The sequence below is a fragment of the Struthio camelus genome, chromosome 1, assembly GCF_040807025.1.
Source record: "Struthio camelus isolate bStrCam1 chromosome 1, bStrCam1.hap1, whole genome shotgun sequence".
NCBI lineage: Eukaryota > Metazoa > Chordata > Aves > Struthioniformes > Struthionidae > Struthio > Struthio camelus.
Window position 1 is genome coordinate 225,058,299 of NC_090942.1, and position 17,166 is coordinate 225,075,464.

Consider the following 17,166-nt stretch of genomic DNA (forward strand, 5'->3'; position numbering starts at 1 on the left):
GCCCTGCGCCCGGCCGGGCTGCAGGAGGCCGGGGCGCCGCGTCCTGCCCCCGGGGACCGGCCGCAGCCCGGCGGAGGCCAGGGACGGCGGGGACGCGGCGCCCCGGCCCGGCCCCGGGGCCTCCCCGCTCGCTGCCGCCGCTGCCCGCGGGTCCCGCCGCAATAAAGCCTTGACCCCGTCCCGCCTCGTCCGCTTCCTCCCATCCGGGCCGGGCGCGCGGAGCTGCAGGCAGCGGCACGGGCGGCACCGGGCTGCGGGACGGCCAGGCGCCGCTCGGGCACCCGCAGCCCCACGGCAGCGGAGCGGCAGGCCCTGCCCGCGGACCCCCAGCGCGCCCCACCACGCGCCCGCGGGCGAGCGCACCCCAGCCCAGCTGCGGCGCTCGCGCTGCGCCGGCGCACACATGCAGGGGCACGCGCGCAGAGCTGCAGGCAAACGAGCACGCACGCAGCAGGCGCAGCTGCCTACACCCGCTGCACGGCCCAGCGGCTGCACGCACAGGCACAGCGGTACACACCGGCACGCATGCACGCAGGCGCCGAGCCCTGCAGACCTCTGCACGCATACACACAGCAGCACGCAAACCGGCGCGCACGTGCAGACACGTGCACAGTGCTGCGGCATGCAGACGGGCACACATGCACACGCGTGGGCACTGTTGCAGCATACAGCTGTGCGTGCGCACACAGGCACGTGCACAGAGCTGCAGCATGAGCTGTGCACACATGCGCACACGTGTGCACTGTGCAGTGCTGCAGAATGAAGCTGTGCACACACATGCACACATGTGCAGTGCTGCAGCGTGCAGCTGCGCACACACGCAGTGCTCAGCTGCACACACACCGCGTGTCCATGTACACACGCTGCTCCAGGTGCTCGCACAGCTGCACATACAAGCAGGCATGCACACGCAGCTCCACGCACTGCTGCTCCCCCAACACCCCCCCCGTCGGACCCAGGCGCCCTGCCCCTACCCTGCAGGGGACCAGCCCCACATGGGCGGCAGGCGGCCCAGCTCAGCGCCTCCTGCCGCCAGCCCCACAGCCCACAGGCAGCATCTGCCCGCTGCACCCCCCGCCGCACTCTGCACTGCACGGGGCCCCGCTAACACCCTGAGCCCCACACTGCCCCTCTTCCTGCGCCAGCGGCCCCCACTGCACAATTCCTCACTCCCCACTGCACCTGTAAGCACAAGGCTGCACCCCACACTGCACCCCAGGGCGCCCCCGAGCCCCATTCTGCAGACCCCACTGCACCCACGAGCCGACGGCAGACACCACGACATCGCGCTGCACCCAATGCCACGCTGCAGGCCGCTGCACCCCAGGGCCCCCCCAGGCTGCACCGCAGCCCCCTGCAACCTCGAGAGCCCCGCAGCACCCCCACCCCATCCTGCACCCGCTGCCCAGCCCCACACCTGCCGCCACAGCACCCGTGGGGACCCCAGCGCAATGCTGCCGGCACCTCAGACCTGAGCTCTGACCCACCGCGGGGGGACCCTGCGCCACTGCAGGGCGGACGATGAACCACTGCAGGGGAATTGGCCAGAGGAGGGGTGCAGCGAACCACATAGGACATGCTGGGGTGACAAGAGCCAACAGGCAGCCAGAAGGACTGCGTCCAACCACACGATGTCCCAACATGACCCCACCCGCCAGGTCCCGACTGCACCCGCCAGGTCCCCACTGCACCCGCCAGGTCCCCACTGCACCCACAATATCCCATCCTGCACCCGCCAGGTCCCCACTGCACCCACCACATCCCCACTGCACCCACCAGGTCCTGACTGCACCCACCAGGTCCCGACTGCACCCACTATGTCCCAACTGCACCCACAATATCCTGACTGCACCCGCCAGGTCCCCACTGCACCCACCACGTCCCCACTGCACCCGCCAGGTCCCCACTGCACCCACCGGGTCCCCAACCGCACCCACCATGTCCCCACTGCTCCCACCATGCCCCCACCCGACTGCACCCACCATGTCCCCACTGCACCCACCATGTCCTCAGCCGACTGCTCCCACCATGTCCCCACTGCACCCACCATGTCCCCACTGCATCCCTCTATTCCCCACCCGCCTCTATCCCATGATGCTCGGCGGCCGCCGCCGCTCTGTCCGTGCTCTCTGTTCCTGGCCCCGCCCCCTCCCCGTCTTGACCACGCCCCTCCCGCCCCTTCCGTCCATGGCCCCGCCCATATCTCGCCCCATCCCGTTCCTCCCCTCATGGCCCCGCCCCTCTCCCCATGGCCCCTCCCCTTCCGGGCATGGCCCCGCCCTTATCCCCTCCCCACCCTGTTCCTCATCTCATGGCCCCGCCCCCACCCCTTCCCCGTGGCCCCGCCTCTTCGCTCCATGTCCCCGCCCATCTCCCCCCTCCCCGCCCCCGCCCCCGCCCCGCCCCGCCCCTCTCCCACGTCCCCGCCCCGCCCCGCCCCGCCCCGCCCCGCCCCTCTCCCACGGCCCCGCCCCGCCCCTCTCCCACGGCCCCGCCCCGCCCCGCCCCTCTCCCACGGCCCCGCCCCGCCCCGCCCCGCCCCGCCCCTCTCCCACGGCCCCGCCCCGCCCCGCCCCGCCCCGTCGGCCGTCATGGCGCCCCGCCGTCCCGGCCGCGCCGCTCTCCCGGCCCTGGCCCTGCTCGTCGCCCTCTCGCTGTCGCTGTCGCTGTCGCTGCCCCGTCCCGGCGCGGCGCCGCCCGGTGCCGGTATCGGTGCCGGTGTCGGTGTCGGTGCCGGTGCCGGTGCCGGCTGGGGCTGGCGGAACCTGACGTGCCCGGGCTGCCGGCTGCTGTTCGGCGCGCTGGGCCTGGCGCTGCAGGTACCGGGGACCGGGGACTGGGGACAGGGGACAGGGGACGGGGACGGGGACCGGGGACGGGGACGGGACAGGGGACGGGGACAGGGGACGGGGACGGGACTGGGGAGTGGGGACTGGGGACCGGGGACCGGGGAGTGGGGACCGGGGAGTGGGGACTGGGGACGGGACCGGGGACGGGGACGGGGACCGGGGACGGGGACCGGGGACGGGGACGGGACAGGGGACGGGGACAGGACAGGGGACGGGGACGGGACTGGGGAGTGGGGACTGGGGACCGGGGACTGGGGACTGGGGACCGGGGACTGGGGACGGGACAGGGGACGGGGACGGGACTGGGGAGTGGGGACTGGGGACCGGGGACTGGGGACTGGGGACCGGGGAGTGGGGACTGGGGATGGGACTGGGGACAGGGAACCGGGGACGGGAGTGGGGACTGGGGACCGGGGAGTGGGGACTGGGGACCGGGGACTGGGGACGGGACAGGGGACGGGGACGGGACTGGGGAGTGGGGACTGGGGACCGGGGACTGGGGACTGGGGACCGGGGAGTGGGGACTGGGGATGGGACTGGGGACAGGGAACCGGGGACGGGAGTGGGGACTGGGGACCGGGGAGTGGGGACTGGGGACCGGGGACTGGGGACGGGACCGGGGACTGGGGAGTGGGGACTGGGGATGGGACTGGGGACAGGGGACGGGGACGGGACTGGGGACGGGACCGGGGAGTGGGGAGTGGGGACCGGGGAGTGGGGACTGGGGAGTGGGGACTGGGGACTGGGGATGGGACTGGGGACAGGGGACCGGGGACGGGACTGGGGACGGGACAGGGGACTGGGGACCGGGGACTGGGGACGGGACAGGGGACGAGCCGGGGCTGGGCCGGAGGACAGGTCATGGGACACGGACAGAGACAGGCCGGGAGGGGCCAAGCAGGGACTGGGGACAGGTCATGGGACAAGGAGAGGCTGGAGCGGGTCATGGGAGACGGACAGGGACAGATCATGGGAGACAGAAAGGGACAGGGACAGGTCATGGGACAAGGAGAGGCTGGAGCGGGTCATGGGAGACGGACAGGGACAGGGACAGGTCATGGGAGAGGGAGAGGCTGGAGCAGGTCATGGGAGATGGACAGGGACAGGGACAGGTCATGGGACAAGGAGAGGCTGGAGCGGGTCATGGCAGACGGACAGGGACAGGGACAGGTCATGGGACAAGGAGAGGCTGGAGCAGGTCATGGCAGACGGACAGGGACAGGGACAGATCATGGGAGAGGGAGAGGCTGGAGCAGGTCATGGGAGATGGACAGGGACAGGGACAGATCATGGGAGAGGGAGAGGCTGGAGCAGGTCATGGGAGATGGACAGGGACAGGTCATGGGAGAGGGAGAGGCTGGAGCAGGTCATGGCAGACGGACAGGGACAGGTCATGGGACAAGGAGAGGCTGGAGCAGGTCATGGCAGACGGACAGGGACAGGGACAGATCATGGGACAAGGAGAGGCTGGAGCGGGTCATGGCAGACGGACAGGGACAGGGACAGATCATGGGAGAGGGAGAGGCTGGAGCAGGTCATGGGAGATGGACAGGGACAGGGACAGGTCATGGGAGAGGGAGAGGCTGGAGCGGGTCATGGCAGACGGATAGGGACAGGGACAGATCATGGGAGAGGGAGAGGCTGGAGCGGGTCATGGGAGATGGACAGGGACAGATCATGGGAGAGGGAGAGGCTGGAGCAGGTCATGGCAGACGGACAGGGACAGGGAGAGGCTGGAGCAGGTCATGGGAGATGGACAGGGACAGGGACAGGTCATGGGAGAGGGAGAGGCTGGAGCAGGTCATGGGAGATGGACAGGGACAGATCATGGGAGAGGGAGAGGCTGGAGCGGGTCATGGCAGACGGACAGGGACAGGTCATGGGACAAGGAGAGGCTGGAGCAGGTCATGGCAGACGGACAGGGACAGGGAGAGGCTGGAGCAGGTCATGGGAGATGGACAGGGACAGGGACAGGTCATGGGAGAGGGAGAGGCTGGAGCGGGTCATGGCAGACGGACAGGGACAGGGAGAGGCTGGGGACGGGGCGGGAGGAGACAGGCCAGGCGGCGGATGGGGCAGGCCAGGCGCTGCGGACGGGCGCGTCGTCCCTCACCGAAAGGGGAAGCTGCCGCGGCGCCCGGCCCGTGCCGCGGGCAGGAAAGGCGGCGGCGGTGGCGAAGGGTGAGGCGGGCGAGCCCCGGCGCCTGGCTCCTTCCCCGGCAGTCGGAGCGGAGCGGGGCGGCGGGGCCTCGCATCTGGGCCGCGAGTGGGCGTCCCCGGCCGGCAGCCAGGACACCTGGGCCCGCCCTGGCCCCGTGGCAGGCGCCTGCCGCACCCGGGGACGACGGGGACGGGAAGGGCCGGCGAGGCTGCCCCGCCAGCAGCCCCCGCAGCCCCGGCCCTCTGCCTTGCAGCTGGAGCCCAACGTGGCGCGCGTGGGGCGCGTGGCGGTCCGCGTGTGCCAGGAGCTGCGGCTGGCGCGCCCCGAGATCTGCCGGCAGGCCGTGCAGCTCTTCCAGCAGGACGTGGTGTCGGCGTGGGCCCGCTCGGTGCTGCGGCCCGGCGAGGCCTGCGGGCTGCTGCTGGGCCGCGGCTGCGGCCACTGGGACATCTACGCCGACTGGAACGTCACGCTGCCCGCCGCCCCCAAGCCCCCGGTGCGGCCGCCCGCCCCGCCGCCGCCCGGCGCCCCCACCGCCCGCCTCCTCTTCCTCACCGACCTCCACTGGGACCGGCACTACGCGCCGGGCAGCGAGCCCGCCTGCCGCGACCCGCTGTGCTGCCGCGGGGCCCCGCGCCCGGCCCCCGGCGGCGCCGGCTACTGGGGCGAGTACGGCAAGTGCGACCTGCCGCTGCACACCATCGAGGCGCTGCTGGCGCAGCTCCGGGGCGCCGCGCCCCCCTTCGACGCCGTGTACTGGACCGGGGACATCCCGGCCCACGACGTCTGGCAGCAGCGCCGCCAGGACCAGCTGCTGGCGCTGCGCACCGTCACCGGGCTGCTCCGCAAGCACCTGGGCGCCCTGCCGGTCTACCCCGCCGTGGGCAACCACGAGGCCACCCCCGTCAACGCCTTCCCCCCGCCCTACGTCCACGGGAACCAGTCCTCGGCCTGGCTCTACGATGCCATGGCTCAGGCCTGGCAGGACTGGCTGCCCCCCACGGCGCTGGAGACCCTCAGGTTGGGTCGGCCGTGGGACAGCGTGTGGGGTCGGGCACAGGGTGCCCGGGGCTGGCGGGGCCCGGGTGGGAGCGACGGGGCCGCGTGGGACACGGGCGGGCGCAACGGGGCAGCGTGGGTGCTCGGGGCTGGCGGGGCCCGGGTGGGAGCGACGGGGCCGCGTGGGGTGCAGGAGCTCGCAATGGGGCAGCATGGGGCGCGAGTGGGTGCAATGGGGCGATGTGGGCGCTCGGGGCTGGCGGGGAACGGGTGCACGCAACGGGGCAGCATGAGGCACAGGAGCCTGCGACGGGGCAGCGTGGGGGGCAGGTCCCTGTGATGGGGCAGTGTGGGTGGCAGGTCCCCACGACGGGGCAGCATGGGGCGCAGCGGGTGGGTGTCCACGACAGGGCAGCGTGGGGGGCAGGTCCCCACGACGGGGCAGCGTGGGGTGCAGGTCCCTGTGATGGGGCAGCGTGGGGTGCGGGTGGGCACGACAGGGCAGCGTGGGGTGCAGGTCCCTGTGATGGGGCAGCGTGGGGCGCAGCAGGTGGGTGTCCACGACAGGGCAGCGTGGGGGGCAGGTCCCCACGACGGGGCAGCGTGGGGCACAGCGGGTGGGTGTCCACGACAGGGCAGCGTGGGGGGCAGCGGGCGGGCGGCGCGGCAGCGGGGCGGGCCGCGCTCACCACCCCCTTCCCCGCAGAATCGGCGGTTTCTACACGCTGCAGGTCCGGCCCGGCCTGCGCCTCGTCTCGCTCAACATGAACTTCTGCTCCCAGGCCAACTTCTGGCTGCTCATTAACTCCACCGACCCCGCGGGGCAGCTGCAGTGGCTGGTGGGCGTCCTGGAGGCTGCCGAGCGGCAAGGGGACAAGGTGAGGGCCGGCAGGAAGGAGGGGGCCAGCCAGAGCCGCCCGTGCCCTGCCCGGCCGGGGACGCAGGCTGCCCCCGGCGTGGGCTGACGGGATCCCTGTGCCCCCACCAGCCCCTTGCTGCCTCATCTGCTGCCTTCTAGGTGCACATCATCGGGCATATCCCCCCGGCCCACTGCCTCCGCAGCTGGAGCTGGAACTACTACCGCATCGTCAACAGGTGAGTCCTGCCCCGGCCGCTTCCCGTGCCGGCCTCTGCACGCCAGCCTTCTCAGTGGAGGCAGGGCTGGCACGGGAAGAGCAGGTCCTGCCCCGCGCCCAGCTCAGCAGGGCTAACCTTGGGAGGGGCGGGGGGATAGTGTCGTGCTGCATCCGGCTCGCGGGGACCGCCAGCCGGGGCAGGGACCCGGAGCTGCAGGGCAGGGCCACGCCAGAGCCAGGGCGAGGGCCCGGCGGAGCGAGCGCCAGCAGACCCGGCCCTGGGAGCGCAGCGCCAGCTGAGCCCGGCGCGTGACGGAGCGCCTGGGGTTACGGCACGAGCGGCACCCCGCCGGCTGCCAGACCGGCGCGACGGGGAGGGGGCTGGCTGTGCCGCGCCGGCTGCCGGACCGGTGTGATGGGGAGGGGGCTGGCTGTGCTGCGCCGGCTGCCGGACCGGTGTGATGGGGAGGGGGCTGGCTGTGCCGCGCCGGCTGCCGGACCGGCGTGATGGGGAGGGGGCTGGCTGTGCCGCGCCGGCTGCCGGACCGGTGTGATGGGGAGGGGGCTGGCTGTGCTGCAATGCGCCAGCTGCCGGACCGGCGTGATGGGGAGGGGGCTGGCTGTGCTGCAATGCGCCAGCTGCCGGACCGGCGTGATGGGGAGGGGGCTGGCTGTGCCGCGCCGGCTGCCGGACCGGCGTGATGGGGAGGGGGCCGGCTGTGCTGCAATGCGCCAGCTGCCGGACCGGCGTGATGGGGAGGGGGCCGGCTGCGCCGCGCTGGCTCCCTGCGGCAGCGCTGCGGGGATGGCGAGGAGGTGGCCCTGGCTCCCTGCGGCAGCCCTCAGCCTGCGCTGCCCCGTGCACAGGTTTGAGGGCACCATCGCGGCTCAGTTCTTCGGGCACACGCACGTGGACGAGTTCGAGATGTTCTACGACGAGGAGACCCTGACGCGCCCCGTCTCCGTGGCCTTCGTGGCCCCCAGCGTCACCACCTACATCAACCTCAACCCCGGTGAGTTCTCCCCTCCCGTTCCCCCCCTCCCGGTGCTGCCTCGCAGCTCCCTGACACTGCCCACCCTCCTACCTGCAGGCTATCGCGTGTATGAGCTGGACGGCGCCTACCCTGGCAGCTCCCACGCCGTGCTGGACCACGAGACCTTTATCCTGAACCTCACGGAGGCCAACATGCCGGGGGCGAAGCCACACTGGCAGCGCCTCTACCGTGCCCGCGAGGCCTACGGGATGCCCAGCGTCTTCCCCGTCGACTGGGACCAGCTCATCCGCCGCTTCCAGGATGACGAGAGCCTCTTCCAGCGCTTCTGGTACCTCTTCCACAAGGGCCATCCGCCCCGCGAGCCCTGCCAGGAGGCCTGCAAAGCCGCGCTTCTTTGCTCCCTGCGCACGGGGCGCTCCGTCGACCCCAGCCTCTGCCACATGCTGCGCCCAACCCTGCCCTTCGCCCAGATCCAGGAGCTGTGGAGGCAACGGCAGCTGTGCTGAGGGCAGGGCGTTCCCAGGATGCACGCAGCGCCTGGGCTCAGCACTCCCAGGACGTGCATGGCCCCCGGGATTGGTGCCCCCGGGATGTGCACGGCCCCCGGCTCAGCAGGGACGGGGGCCAGCGGAGGGGGTGGCTGCCCCGAGGCAGCACCCAGCTGCGCTCGCTGCTCTGCAGGGTGGGGGTGCTGGTGGCCAACCCCCAGATTGGCCCTCCCCGGACCCTAGGGGCTGAGGCAGGTCCCCGCGCTGTCCGGCACGGTGCCTGCCGCAGCCCCGGAACTGGCCGCGTAATAAAAGATGTGGTGGACAGAGCTGGCTCCTGTCCCAGGCCCTCCCACCTCCCACGTGCAAGCACCCTGGGGAGCCGAGTGCCCCTGCCAAGACGACGGCCATGCCAAGAGGTGGGAAGGGCCCGCTGCCTCTTCCATGCAGCGCAGAGCTGGACTGGTGTCACAACAGCAGCAGCCAGGCCGGGCTGGTGGAATGGGTTTATTAATTATTTAGTACAACACAGATCTTTGTTACAGCAGAGGTGGCAGCTCCGGGGCCAGGCAGGCGGAGCCAGGACCCGGGAGAGTCCCCACACTGCAGGTTAGACCACATGCATCGGGGCAGGGCTGGCCCTGCACCCCCGGCCACACGGGCACCCGTCACTGCCCCTGGGGGGGTGGCACAGGGCCCCCCCCGGCAGCGCGGGGACAGGAGCCCCCGGCCAGGCCTCCCCGGGCCCCTTCCCGCCCGCCCCACGGGCACGGCCGGAGGGGGCACAGCTGCGCCTGGGCCGCTGCTCTCAGCGCGCACCCCCTGCACCTCGCACGCTGGAGCGTACCCAGTGCGCGCCCCTCGCGCTCGCATGCACACAGCCTGCAGGTGCCTCGCGCACCACATGCACGGGTATCCACGCGCGGGACACGGCCGTGTCGGCGCACTGCCCGTCTGGCGCGCGGGTACACTCACACACACACACGCTCCGTGGACACGGCCACGCTCACGCGACGCCTGCGCCCGGCGCGCACCCAGGCGCCCAGCGCTGCCGCCCCGTCCCGTCCACAGCAGGCTGCCCGCAGGCGGTGGCACAGCGCGGGGGCCACGGGAGGGCGGGGAAGGGGTCTCGGTCGCTCCCTTCTGCCCAGCTCAGGGTGTCTGTGCGCCAAGGCGCTTGGGCTTCAGGCTGCCCAGGAGGGTCTGCACGCCCTTGCGGACGGTGGAGCCCACCCGGCGGGCCACGGAGTCGGCAGGCGGCGCCGGCAGGCAGGAGCTGGAGACCTGGGGCCGGGCATCCAAGCACTTCTGATAGCGCAGCTGGGGGCAGAGCGGACACGTGAGAGCCCCGTGCCTGCACCCGCCCCGGCGCCGCCCGCACCCGGGGCGGCACAGGGGGGCCGCGCCGCGCCGCGCCGCGCCGGGGACTCACCATGCAGGCAGCCTGCAGCGCCTCGCTCAGCCCCGCCGCGTTGGGCTCGCACCAGACCATGTGGCAGCGGAAGGTGCCCGGGGCGCTGGCCATGATGAAGGCAAAGGAGCGCACGTCCCGGCCCACGCCCATGAACGACAGGAACCGCACGCGGCACTCGCACAGCACCGCCTCTGTCTGGGGGCGCAGGAGTCAGGGGGTCTCCGCACGGCCTGGGCCTGCAGCCGGGCCGAGAGCCCGGGGCGCCCGCAGCCCCGGGAAGGGCAGGGAGCTCCCGGCCGGGCGCCGCCTCACCTGCTCGTGGGTGATGGTGAGCGTGGCGGGCGCCACGTTGACCACGATGGGGGTCCAGTGCTCCCTGCTGCTGGTCGCCAGCGCCGACTCCAGCGCCGCGTTGATGACGTCCATGCCTGGGGACGGGCAGAGCAGGCTGACACCCCACGGCTGTGGGGGACAGGGCAGGAGGGCCCGCGCCTCCAAGCACCCTGGCCAGGGCCGTCCCTGCAGGCTGCGCAGGGCTCATGCCCTATGGGGTGCGTGGCCTGCACAGCCCACGGCTCACAGCCCCGAGACACGCATGTACCCGCACCCCCCGTGCGCGCACACCCCACGCCCGGTCCTTCCCACACTCACCCACGGGCTTGGCGACGGGCACGCAGCCCAGGTAACACACCTGGAACTTCTGCACCACCTCGCTCTTGGGTGCGGGGAACTCCACTGCGGGCACAGAGGGCAGGGTGCACTGTACGGCGCCGCACAGCCTCCTCTGCCCCAAAGTGCCCCCAAACCCAGCCCTGCATGGCCTCCTGCCCCCCCAGCTGCCCCACAGCTGGCTGTGCGTGGCCTCTTGCACCCCTAACTGGCTCCGAGATGGCACTGCACCGCCTCCTCCACCCCCAGCTGCCCCACAGCTGGCTGTGCGTGGCCTCTTGCACCCCTAACTGGCTCCTAGATGGCACTGCACCGCCTCCTCCACCCCCAGCTGCCCCACACACGGCCCTGTACTGGCTCCCCGGTCCGCATTTCCTCCAGCCCAGATGTGGAGTCCCCCGACTCCCCACACCCAAGCACACACAACATCCAGACCCTCTCCTGACTCCCCCCACAGATGTGCATCGCCCCCACCCGTGGCGCCCCTTCAGAGGCCCCCCCAGCCCCAGCCGCCCCAGCATACCCTGGAACGGGATCTCCACCATCTTGGAGGAGTCCAAGGAGAGGCCGTTGGCCAGTGCCCGAGCGCTTCGCCGCTCCACCATGATCTAGGGAGAGAGCACAGGGGGCACCAGCCCCCATCACCCAATTGTGCCCAAGCCCTGCACCCCACAGTGACCTGGGAACATCAGGGAGGGGCATTCGGGGGGCTAATCTGGGAGCAGATATAGGGCAGGCTGGGGGCTGGGGAGGGGAGCCAGGAGGAGGGCCGGGGGGAGGGTCTCACCTGGGAGCAGATACGGGAGAGGCTGGGGGCCTGGGGGGGCAGGGGGTCTCACCTGGGAGCAGACCTCATGCAGGCTGGTGGCGATGTTCTTGGCGGGGCTCTCGCAACGGAAAACGTGGCACTTGAGCATCTGCGTCAGCTGGTCCCGGGCCACGTAAGCAAAATCCCTGCAGGGAGACGCTACGCTCAGGGCCCCCCCACCACGACCTCCAGCCCACCCCGTGCCCCCCACCCCAGGTGGCTCCCCCGAGGGACAGACTGGGAGAGGAGGAGTCCACACGGTGAGAGCAGGGCTGGGCAGGGGTGCCATACCTCTCCCTGTGTCCCGGGTCAGAGCAGCAGGAGAGAGCCAGAGAAGAGAGTTAGCCGGGGCCGGGACGCGCGGATTCCCCATGGCCCCCACGACGCGAGGGTCCCCGCTGTGACAGCGTGGGTCAGTGCCCCAGCCCACGAGACCCATGCCTGCCCCAGGATGGCTTGGGGGGGTTCAGGCCCAACAACCCCACACCTCCCCTATTTCATGCACAGAAACATCTACGGCCCCCCCATCAGGCTGTGCATAAGCCCACCGATGGCCCTGCACTTTGCGTGCACAGCCCCCCTCCAACACACCCGTGCCTTGCGTGCACACAATCCCTGCACACCCCTACACCCTGTGTGCGTGCAGATCCCCGCACGCCCCATGCCCCGCGTGCACGGGACCCCCCACAGCCCTGCGCGCACATGGGTCCATGCACACCTCCATGCTCTGCGTGTATGGGACGCCCTCCAGAGCACCCCAACCCACACACACCCAGCACGCAGGGGACATCCCCGCGTGACCCTCGCTCTGCGAGCACAGGGGCCAGCACAGTCCCTGCACGCACAGGAATCCCTGCACAGCCCCCCACCCTGCACGCATGGGACCCCCCATTCAGGCCCTGCAGACCCCTGTACCCTGAGCACAAGGAAAAGCCCCACGCAGTCCCCCCACCCGGGTCCCCTGTTCTCCTGCATGCCCCACCATCCTTCATCACAGGAGATCCCGCACGGCCCTGGGCATACAGGGACCCCCAGCATGACCCCCATGCCTAGGCGCCACGCGGCCCCGGCAGCTCCCACCTGCCGCTGTCGCGCCCCACGCCCCAGACACGGATGCTGGCCACAGGCTGCGCGTGCAGCAGGGCCTGGTCCTGCGGATCCACCAGCTTCAGCGTCTGGCTCTCCAGGAGCAGGAGCATGGCCCGGCCCTGGGGGAGAGCCACGTTAGGGGCCTGATGGGGGGGCGTTAGGGGCCAAAAGACCAATACGGGGGCAGAGAGTGGCGCCAGAGGTAGGAGGGGTGATACAGGGCCAGAGAGCAGCTTTAGGGCCTAGGGCAGAGAAGTGATGGTTGGGGCTGGAGGGGAAATGCAGGGGCCAGAGGGGCGTTAAGGTCAGAGGGGTAGCGTGGAACCATGGAGGGGTGAGGCTTGGGGCTGCAGGGGTGACACAGGGCTGGAGAGCAGCGTTTGGGGCAACGGGGGCAATGTTTGGGGCAGAGGGGCAACGCTGGGGCTGGAGAGGCGACTCTGGGGGCTGGAGGGGGGACACGGGACGGGCGCTCACCTCTCCCCAGGTGCCCGGCGGGCCGTGCTGGTGCAGGGACAGCTGGCGGATACAGTTGTTCACGGCAATGCTGCTCTTCCCTGGGGCCAGCTCTTCTTCGCTCATCTCCACCCAGCCCAGCGAGCGCACCGCAAAGCACTGCAGGAGAAAGCACAGGCTAGCAAGCACCACGGGGTGCAGTCAGTGGGGCAGGGGACAGGACGGGCCCATTCCCAGGGAGACGGCGTCGCCTTCTGAGACAGGGCCAGTGAGGATGGACAGCCACCTTCGTGCACATGCACGAGGCGCACTCATTTCCAGGGACAGGGCTGCCCATCCGCACTGAGCCGTGGCCATGGAGGTGGAGGCACCACTGCGATGCTGGGGGCAAGAGCGGGGCCCAGCTCCACCCACGACACCAGGGAGAGGTGAAGCAGGGGCAACCGGAGAAGGGGCCAGACTCCAGCAAGGCGTGGGTCTAGGGGGAAAGGGGCTGGGGAGATCTGGCAAGGAGCCCTTGTGTCGTGAGAGGAAGGCCTCGGAGCCACAGTGACCGCGGCTCCTGGGCCTACCTTAGAGCCTGGCTTGTCCTCTTCGTCTTGGGCCATGCTGCAAGACCAAGGGAGGCTGTCAGCACACTGTACCTGTTCACTGCCCCAAGGCCTCCAGGTGGGGGAGACCCCAGTGGAGCACCCTGCTCTAACCACAGATCCAACCTGCTCCAGCTACGATCAAGAACCCAGGCATCCGGCTCTCTGCTACACGCTGAACTTGCATAACCTCCCAGCTGCCCCAAGAACCCAGGCACCCGCCTCCCACCCACACTCCACCACCACCCCGGCCACCCCAAGAACCCAGGCACCCGCCTCCCACCCACACTCCACCACCACCCCGGCCACCCCAAGAACCCAGGCACCCGCCTCCCACCCACACTCCACCACCACCCCGGCCACCCCAAGAACCCAGGCACCCGCCTCCCACCCACACTCCACCACCACCCCGGCCACCCCAAGAACCCAGGCACCCGCCTCCCACCCACACTCCACCACCACCCCGGCCACCCCAAGAACCCAGGCACCCGCCTCCCACCCACACTCCACCACCACCCCGGCCACCCCAAGAACCCAGGAATCCAGCTCCCCCAGGGGGTGAGTGGGTCCCTGCACAGCTCCAGACACCTGACGCCTGGTGAGGCCAGTCCCGTGGCTGGTGGCTCCGCATCCTGTGCTCCAGGCTCATCAGTTGCTTCCTCTGCTGCGGTGTCCTGGGAAGAGAAGAGGGGGCTGGCAGGAGCTGGGCACAGCAAGGCACCCCCCCTCAACCTGCAGCTGCCTCTTACCTTCCAGAAATCCCCATCGCCAAAGCGCTCAGCCGGGGCGAAGCCCGTCCAGGCGAGCTGCGGAGAGAGTGGTGCCGGTTCAGTGAATGCACAGCAAAGCGATGCACCCCGTCCCCCCTGCACCCCAGGGCTCACCGGCTGCTCCTCGGACGGGGTGTTGCTTTGGGAGCTGTGTGCTGAGCCCCGGGCCAGCCCCGAAGGCGGCTCCCACTGCGTGGTGCCCGTAGGGATGTGCCAGTAATAGGTGCCCGAGGTGTCCTGCACCCGCATCCATCCCGCAGGCAGGTCTGAGTCCGTCTCGAAGGAGTTTCGGGTCCAAAATGAGTCTGGATGGGGTGAGGAGGGCTGGTGAGGGCCCCCTGCAAGGCACAGCCACCCTACAGGCACCATGGAGCCTCCCTGCCCCCCAGGACCAGGCACCTGCCCCATTGCCCAGTAAGGTGGGGTCCTCCACACCAGGGTGACCACCAGCCCCCACCCCCCCATCAGCATGACCATGGGGATCCCATGGCCAGGCACGGCAGCAACCCCCACTGCCATGACCATGGGGAGTCCCATGGCCAGGCAAGGCATCACCCCCCCATCACCATGACCATGGGGGTCCCATGACCAGGCAAGGCACCACCCGCCATCACCATGACCACGGGGGTCCCATGGCCACGCAGGACACCAACCCTCACCACCATGACCATGGGGGTCTCATAGCCAGGCAGGACACCAATCCCCATCACCATGACCATGCGGGTTCTATTGCCAGGCAGGGCACCACTCCTCCATCACCATGACCATGGGGGTCCCATGGCCAGGCAGGACACTGACCCCCATGACCATGACCATGGGGGTCCCAGGGCCAGGCAGGACACCAGCCCCCCATCGCCATGACCATGGGGGTCCCATGGCCAGGCAGGACACTGACCCCCATGACCATGACCATGGGGGTCCCAGGGCCAGGCAGGGCACCGACCGCCATAGAGAGAGGGGTCCCCACTGCCAAGCAGAGCACTGGTACCCCATATTGAGGGGTCCCACAGGGCAGATGCGTGAGTCAGGCATCGTGTCCTGGCTCAGGACCCTCAGGGCCGGGGGGCAGTGCTGCAGCCCACCCCCCCCCGACATGCCCTCGCTGGGGCACCCCGAACACAGAGACCAGCCCAAGCGCCGGGGCAGGGAGGGCTCCCCGTGCTGCAGCCCCCAGGCCCGCCGGCGCCAGCCCCTGTGCGCAGCCGCCCTGGTGTCCCAGCCCTGCTGCGCAGCCCCTACCTGGGCGCGTGTCCAGCAGGACGATGGCCAGGAAGTAGTCCTTGCTGTACATGGCGCTACCGCCCCATCCCGGGGTCCCGCCGGCGGGGACCGCACGCTGCCGGCCAGAGCGCAGCCTAGAGCCCCCACGCCCCCCGGCCGCCGCGCCGCCCTCCCGCCGGATCCGCGGGGGACGCGCGGCGCAGCGCCTGCCCCAGCTGCCTGCCCGCTGGCCGGCCAGCACCTCCCCGAGCCCCCGGCCCGCGCGGCTGCCGTGTCCCCCGCCCCGGGCACGAGCGCCGCGCTGTCGGCACCCCGCACCCTTCCCCGCCCGCCGCTGCGGGGAACGGACCCCCGCCCCCTGCCCGGGCGCCCGGCATCGCCCCGCGCCGGCCGGCGGCCCTGGCGCAGCGCTCACCTGCCGGGACCGCCGGGATGCAGGCGTTTCCCCGGCAACCACTGACGGCATCGGCACAGGCCGGCGCGCGGCCACGGGGACGGGGGCGCGCGGCCGTGCGGGGAGAGGGCGCTGGGGGGCACAGCGGGGCCGCGCAGCCAGGGAGGGGGGGCAGGGGCAGAGCGCGGGGCGAGCGGCAGGCGGCAAGGGGGCCGGGCGGCTGGAGACGGGGTGCGCGGGGGCACAGCGGGGACGGGGAGACGGCCCAGCCAGGCACAGGGCTGGGGTCACGGCGGGGGGGGCTCAGCCGGAGCGCGGTCGCGGGACGCAGCGGGGACCGCGCAGCGTGCCGGGGGTACAGCTGGGCACGGGGCGCGCAGAGCCACAGCGGGGACCGGAGGAGGGCGTAGAGAGCCCCAGGGGCCGCCAGCAGGGTCCGGGGTACAGCGACGGGGTGGGGGGCAGGCCGAGGGGCAGGGGGATGGGAGGGGGCCGAGACCCACCTGCGTCGTCGGGGGAACTGCAGGCAGGGCTGCCCTGGCTGAGCGTGGCCCAGCTGGAGTCCTCGTCGCTGGCGGTGCTGCTGCGCACGCCGAAGAGCAGGCTGGCGCTCTTGCCGTGCTCCCGGGGGGCGCGCTCCGAGCTCTGCTCCGACTCGGCCGTCACGGGGTCGCTCTGCACCGGCGTGGAGTCCCCCCCGTCCCCCTCCTCCTCCTCCTCCTCCTCCTCCTCCTCCTCCTCCTCGCCGGCCCGCAGGTCTATGAGCAGGCCGGGGCCGGGGCCGCAGCCGGCGTTGAGGGCGTTGCGGGCGGACACCTCCAGCTCCTGGGGCGGCGGCGGGGGGCCCAGCTCGTTGCGGTTCTGGTCCCGCTCGGCCGCCTTGCGCAGCTGGTTCTGCCCGTCCTTCACCCACTTGGCGTTGGCGGGCTCCTCGCCCGGCGGGGGGCCCAGCCCCACGGCGCTCTGCAGGCCGGTGCAGCCGTAGATGCGGCGGCCCTTGGGGGAGCCCGGGGGGGCCTTGGCCGGCAGCGCCTGGCCGGGGGGGCCCTGCAGCGCCAGGCTCAGCCCCAGGCAGCTGTTGTCGTTGGCCAGGTCGCTCCGCTTGCCCAGGGAGCCCGACATGGCGCCGGGGGCCGGGGGGCGCCGGCAGGGGTGGCAGCGGCCGGGGGGCGGCCCCACGCGGCCGG

The 17,166-nt window shown here is 71.7% G+C and overlaps 2 protein-coding genes across 2 annotated transcripts; one reads left to right on the forward strand and one right to left on the reverse strand.

The window, feature by feature from the left end:
• The first annotated feature begins 2,574 nt into the window (after window positions 1-2,574).
• Window positions 2,575-8,895, forward strand: SMPD1 (sphingomyelin phosphodiesterase 1). Its single transcript, XM_068930971.1, has 6 exons — window positions 2,575-2,819; window positions 5,264-6,030; window positions 6,716-6,887; window positions 7,028-7,104; window positions 7,953-8,098; window positions 8,177-8,895. Exons 1-6 carry the CDS (start codon window positions 2,592-2,594, stop codon window positions 8,584-8,586), a joined length of 1,800 nt encoding a protein of 599 aa, XP_068787072.1. The 5' UTR covers window positions 2,575-2,591; the 3' UTR covers window positions 8,587-8,895.
• A 167-nt stretch (window positions 8,896-9,062) lies between these two features.
• On the reverse strand, window positions 9,063-17,166 carry APBB1 (amyloid beta precursor protein binding family B member 1). The gene is made up of 13 exons (XM_068930973.1): window positions 16,483-17,166; window positions 14,479-14,669; window positions 14,344-14,400; window positions 14,183-14,268; window positions 13,577-13,613; window positions 13,026-13,163; window positions 12,540-12,667; window positions 11,491-11,605; window positions 11,175-11,259; window positions 10,634-10,717; window positions 10,295-10,410; window positions 10,001-10,177; window positions 9,063-9,888 (listed from the first exon to the last, which is right to left on the reverse strand). The coding sequence occupies exons 1-13, from the start codon at window positions 17,099-17,101 to the stop codon at window positions 9,721-9,723; spliced, it is 2,001 nt and encodes a 666-aa protein (XP_068787074.1). The 5' UTR covers window positions 17,102-17,166; the 3' UTR covers window positions 9,063-9,720.